Source organism: Echinops telfairi, unplaced genomic scaffold (assembly GCF_000313985.2).
Source record: "Echinops telfairi isolate 266 unplaced genomic scaffold, ASM31398v2 ScPeMD7_7457;HRSCAF=8495, whole genome shotgun sequence".
Classification (NCBI taxonomy): domain Eukaryota; kingdom Metazoa; phylum Chordata; class Mammalia; order Afrosoricida; family Tenrecidae; genus Echinops; species Echinops telfairi.
In genome coordinates, this window is record NW_022111357.1 from 3,876,342 (window position 1) to 3,882,817 (window position 6,476).

The 6,476-nt window shown below is 46.8% G+C and overlaps 1 protein-coding gene across 3 annotated transcripts in view; it reads left to right on the forward strand.

Moving 5' to 3' along the window:
• PPIE (peptidylprolyl isomerase E) overlaps positions 1–6,476 on the forward strand; it is a 21,898-nt gene that overhangs the window by 12,866 nt on the left and 2,556 nt on the right. For all 3 annotated transcript variants that reach the window (XM_045299182.1, XM_045299183.1, XM_045299184.1), the window contains one exon: positions 1,606–1,791. In XM_045299182.1, the coding sequence (XP_045155117.1) occupies positions 1,606–1,791 (186 nt within the window). The remainder of the gene's footprint in view (positions 1–1,605; positions 1,792–6,476) is intronic.

The following is a 6,476-nucleotide window of genomic DNA, read 5'->3' on the forward strand; positions in this document are numbered from 1 at the left end:
AAAGTATTCTTGCATTGAGGGAGTTACTTGAGTAGAGGCCGAATGTCCATCCGTTACCTTAATACTAAACCTGTAAATATATGCACATAGATCTATTTCCCCATTCTCATATATATTTATATATGTACATGCCTTTATTTAGACCTCTGTAAATGCCCTTTGCTTGCCTCTTAGCTCTTTCCTCTATTTCCTTTTACTTTCCTCTTGTCCCACTATCATGCTCAGCCTTCATTTGGGTTACAGTAATTTCTCTTGGTTACATTACCCTTGGTCATACCCTACCAGGCCTCCTATACCCTCCTCAGCACCTATTTGGATCACTTGTTGTTCCCTTGTCCTTGGGTTTGTTAACACCACTACCTTTCCCCCCACCTCCCCCCTCAATACAGGTCGTAACAGCACTTAGCCCCCAATTTGGGACCACGCTATATTTAATTATTGAATCGATTGGGTCTCTTTATTCTAGAACTAGGAACCTGGGTAGTACAGTTTGCTTGGCTACTAACTGAAAGGTTAGTGGGTAGATTCCACCCAGCAGGACACCAGGCCTTTGCAAGAGTACAGCCACTGAAAATTCTGTGGCAGCTACTTCTGTGCCATGCGTGGGTCGCTGTGAGTCAGAACTACCTTGAGGGCACCAAGCAACAGTGGCTGTCAGTTGAAGCTGCTCCTCAGCCTTTGTCGCTCATGACATGGTCACTTTGAAGACTATAGGCCCAGGCATAGGCACAATTGTGAGGACGGCGCAGGACCCTGCAGTGGGTCCTTTCTGTTGTGCACAGGGTTGCTGTGGGTCAGAGCCGACCAAATGGCACCTCACAACAACATAGAACACTTGCTTTTAGAATGCTCCTCACTGGAGTTTGTCTGAGTGTTTCTTCCTGATTGGACGCGGGCTGTGTATTTCTGGCATCGCATCAGAAGGTCCGTGGTGGTGGATTTTCCATTCTTGGTGAAGGCCACTGAGTTCCGCTTGTGTCTGTGCCAGTCACTTACTTCCCTTTGTGTGGACTCGTGGAAGACCCCTTCAGCCCATTACCTGGTGGTGTTGAGGACCCTTTGTTGTCATTCTCACCAAACCCAGGATCGCTGTGATGGTAGTTTTCTTTTTAACCTTTCACTTTTGCTGTGAATGAGGTGAAGGTGTACAGAGGGGACCCTAGTTTTACATTCAGCAGTTCTTGCACATTTGACTCACTGATGCTCTTTCGGTTGATTGTTCATTCTAACACGGAAGTGAGTTCCATTCCACACCTAGAGAGGGAGGCCATAGTCTGGGTTGACCGGTAAGGCTGTTCTCCTTTATGATTTTGCTGCACATTTTTTGCCCACTCTCTCCAGGTCCTTCTCATGTGAGCCTTCTCAGAACCATTGGGAGTGGTAGCGGGGCACCATCTCTGCTTCTGATCTCAGGGTTGTGGAGGGTGAAGTTTGCATACTCTATTAGGAGTGCCTTGGACTAATTGCTTCTGTGGGTCTTTGGATTTTTATTTCGGCATGTGTTTAAATGATGGTACTGTGTTTATTTTTGAATTCTGAGGGCTGGGGTTGAACTCTCTAGTTGGATATTGCTGACCTCGGTGCCTCTGTCCTTCCCAACCCCAGAGAACTTCCGCTGCCTGTGCACCCACGAAAAGGGCTTCGGCTTCAAGGGAAGCAGCTTCCACCGCATCATCCCCCAGTTCATGTGCCAGGGTGGCGATTTCACCAACCACAATGGCACCGGGGGCAAGTCCATCTACGGAAAGAAGTTTGATGATGAAAACTTTATCCTCAAACACACAGGAGCAGGTAGGGTGAGATTGGTGTCTGGTAGTGAGGAGACTGGGTAAGTAAGGGCTAATGGCCCTGGGGACGGGGCTGTTGAGACAGGGTGCAGTTCTGAGGAGTCATACATGGGCAGGGTTCAGCCTGGCAGAGCAGAGTCAGCATCAGGCTTACAAAAGTTCTTGTGATTAAAAAAAACCATTTTAAATCCAAACAAGTCTCCCTGTATTACGAGAGGAAGGTACCTGGTGCTGTTACAGCAGCGATGTGGTGGCAGTACTGTTTTTGTACCTCTTGATTTTACGTAATTTCAAACTTACAGAAAAGTTACCAGAACAGTATGAAAAGCCTTGTACGTTTTTATATGCGTTTCGTGAAGGTTCAGCAGTATTGACATTTGTGATCCTCATTCTCCACTTCTCTGTCGTTCTCTTTCCTTGCCTGTCGTTGCAGACAAAGCCATATTTCTCAGAAACATTTGAGAATAAATCAGCCGTCATTCGCCATCACAGGGTGTCTGTTGGCTCAGTGCCAGACATGAAATCAGAAAGTAGTGGTTGACAGTATCTCTCCTCAGACGTCACCATTTGTAACGGCGACATCCCCTGAGAGGCCTGGATAGTTGGCAGGATTCTAAACTTGCTGTCCACTCCAGTCCACCCTTGTGCATTTGCCATTCAAACCCAGGTTCCACCGCCGGGCATACGTCCCCCCTTCTGCCTTCAGGCTCCACTGCCTTCCTCTGGGTCCTGCATTTGCACCGGCTTCAGCCTCGCTGCTGGAGTAAAACCCACCCTGAGCTCCCCTCCTAGATGCCGACAGCTGGTTTTCTCCCACAGCCTGGGAAGACTCCACTCCTCCTCTCTGCTCCTCAGGCCTCCAGCGTTGCCTCCAAACACCGCTCTCATTTCACCAGTCAACCTGGGTCCCTCCACTCCCTCTCCTGCCTCCTTCCCTCCTCCCCCCCTCCCTCTGCACTGGCTCACCAGCTCCCTTCAGCCTGCAAAGCCTGCTGATGACTCCCTTGATCCCTGTCTCCCGCCAGCTACCACTTCAGTCCTCCAGCCCCTTGTTGGCAGAAGTGCTTGGAAGAAACAGGAACACTTGTCGCCTCCAGAGCTGCTTTCTTCCCGGCAGGGCAGTTGGTTCTCAGCGCCGTTGCCCACCTGAGCAGTGTTGCATGCGCTGCTAATCAGTTCCCCTTGAGTCTCTTTCTCGCCCGCTGGCAGCACTTCCCCCTGGGTTTGCCATCTGCCTCATTGGCCCATCCTTTTCATGCTCCCTTCCTTCCCCTCTAGATTGTCAGCAGGTCCCAGGGCTGCAGCCGAGGGTTTCTTCTCTGTCTACACTCGCTCTTCAGTGGTCTGACCCTTTTAGCCCAGCCTCTTTTAACTGGTGGGTTCCCCCTTTACTTTCTGAGATGAAAGCCATGGCTAATGCATACTTCCACTGTATTTTGTAAAAGTTAGTTATGTGCTGTCATAAACTGACATGCATTGTAGTCTGTAAACTCTTGATTGAGCACAGCTACTCAAACACAGTGTTGCACAAGTGTGTGCACTTGGGCCTCGATCAGCAGTTAGCAGTGTACATGGGTCATGGGTGCAGGTATGGGGGGTTGACAGGGCACTGCCATGGGCTTTTCTGAAAGACTAGTGCGCTTCTGAACCCAAAGAGGTTTCGTGGTACCTTGTGACTATGGAAGGTCTCCCTGGAGACTCAGGGCCAAAAGAATTGCTTCAAGTGCGGGTGAATGAAATAGTGTCACACTTTAGTCTCCAGTCTCAGCTCAAATCAGATCAGGGAAAGCAAGTGTGGATGCTTGTCAGGGTGTGTGAAAGTCCAGAGATACAGAATACGTTTTCATTGGGTGGGATATTGCAGGACAGCTAGGTCCCCGCTACACACACATACATATGCACACACATAGGCCCCCAAAGCCCCACTGTATCACATCGCCAGTGAACAAAACCAAACCTGTTGCCATCCGTTTGAATCTGACTCCTGCTGATCCTGTAGGACAGAGTGGAGCAGCTGCCCTGTCGGGTTTCCAGCACTAAATCCTTACAGAAGCAGACTGCCCATTTTCCTTCTGTGGAGTGGCTGCTAGCTCCACACCGCCAGTCTTCTCATTAACAGCCGAGTGAGTGCCTAACCACTGGGCCACCACCACACCAGTATTACAGAAAACCAAACCTGATGCCATTGAGTTGAGCCGACCCATAGGGGCCTGTAGGGCAGAGTAGAACTGACCCATAGGATTTCCAAGGGTGTAAATCCTTAAGCAAACCACCTCATCTTTCTCGCATGGAACGATGGGTTTGAATCACCACCCTTTGAATAGGCAGAAAGAGACCATTCTCCAACAAAAAAGCCTTAACCATTTCCAATTAGCCCCTAGGGGGCGGTATTAATCTATAGAGAACCTCTGGCCTTGACAGAGCCATCCAGTTCAGGGCTTTCAGCAATAAGCCTGCATTTGTCAATATGGGTATCAGGAATAATATTATGAAGATTTGTGTGTTGGGTTTTCTTTGGACGTGTGTTTTTATCTCTCCTAGGGGTGGGGTTTCTGGGTCCTGTAACTATTTTTAACATTTTTCAGGAACTGCTGACAGGTCTCCAAAGTGGGTGCATAATTTTACACCCCAACCTTTTTCTCTCTACCTGTCCCTTGCCAACACTCGTCCTTGTCTGTCTTTTGTATTATAGCCATGCCAGTATATGTGTAGCATAGTTAAGCACCTGCTTGGCTGCTCATCAGAAAGGCCTGGCAGTCAACCTGTGAAAACCCTGCAGAGCCCAGTTCTGTCACACATGGAGTCAGTGTGTGTCGGCCTCAACTAGTTTGGTTGTGCGTGTAATGGTATCACATTGTGGTTTTTATTTACATTTCCCTGGTGACCAAGTAATGTTGGACATCTTTGCATGTGCATATTGGTGGCTCAGTGGTTAAAGCACTGAGCTGCTAACCAAATGGTCAGTGGCCAGACACCAGCCACTCTGGGAGAAAAAGTGACCAGCCATCTACTGTAAACATCAGCAGCGTCAGAAGCCCCCTGAGTAGGAATCTACGGGTTACAGTGGGTCTAATCATGTTTTAGTTATTGGCCATTTGCATATCCTTTTTGGAAAAATGTTTATTCAGCTCCTTTACCTGTTTTTTTATTGGGCTATTTTTCATTTTATTGCTGATTTCGGTGTCTTACTGAGCGCATGATCTGCTAGTGTTCTTTCATTCTCTACCCTTTCACTCCCTGGATGCTGTCCCTTGGAACAAGGGACAGAGTTCATTTTCTTCTGTGAGTTTTATATTCTCTCACATTTAAGTCTTTCGTTAATTTTGAGTTCATTTTTGTTTGTGGTGTGAGGAACACAGGACAGAGCAGCTGCAGGCTTTGTGGGGCTGTCCATCATCTGCTTCCACCTGTAGTGCAGGAACGGAGCCCCGGTGGTGCTGTGGCTGGGTTAGGTGCTGAACTAACCCCAGATCAGTGGTTCAAACCCATCAGCTGCTCTAAAGCAGAAAGATGAGGCTACTTGCTCCCATAAAGATTTATTTATAACCTCTGAAACACTATATAGGATCATTTTGAGTTGGAATCGAGTTGATGGCAATAGATTTCAGTTTTTTTATTTTTAGTTTGGTATAAGGAAAGAGGTTAAACTACTATTTTTCTTCTCTTTCACTTTATTGTGAACTGGGTAAGTTGATAGAGCAGAGCAACTTTCTATTTAATAATTCATGCACATTTTGTTTGGTCTCATTGATTGCAGTCCCCACAATATAACTTTACTCATCCCACTTCCTCCTGTGTTTCTCCCACTCCTTGCAGCATCCCTATCCCAGTCTAGTTGACCATTAAGCTCTTTTATGATTTTAAATCTGTTTCGTGTTTTTCTCCCACTCTACCTAAGACCTACTGTGATCCCTTTCCGCGCAGTTGGCAGTGCTAGCCAGGCCCATCTAGTCCCTCAGTTCTCCGGGTTGTGGAGGCTGAAGGCCGCTTGCTCCATTGGACTAAATGTTTCCAGGCACCTTCGGTTTTCTCCACTCTTCTTTCTGCTGGACCAGGAGAGACCAATAGCTGTACTTTAGATGACCGCTCACAGGCCTTGAAAATCCCAATTTCAGCTCACCGAAGTAGGACGTAGAGCATTGTTTTTGTCAATCATGTTATGCCAACTGGCCTTGATGTCTCCCAGCAGTCTCTCTCTTGCACGTGGAGATCCAGCACTGTGTTGAAAAGACTGTTTCGTTGTATTTCTGGATTCTCGATTCGCCACGGCCACATGGTCTTGAATCCCGAGGCTTTGTAAAAGGCTTTAAGATCAGGCTGTGTAAGTCTTTCAATTGCATTCTTCATTTTCAAGATTATTTTACTATTCTGTATTTCAGTCTGAATTTTAGGATCACACTGTCAGTTTCTACAAAAGAAGCTACCTTTTCAAAGCAGTGTGACAGGAATTGCCTTGAGCCCACATTTCTTTTTTTTCAAATTTTAACAGTTTTATTGGCATTTCATCCACATATCATACAATTCAATAGTTCAAGCATGCCAAGAAGAGTTATACAATCATCGTGACAATAAATTTTAGAACAGGAAATTTGATTATTTAGACAGTAATAAACTGACTAGCTCAAAGAGACCAATTTTTCTATCACATGACAGTCTTCTTTTGGGGGTTTTCATGCACTTTTTTTTTTT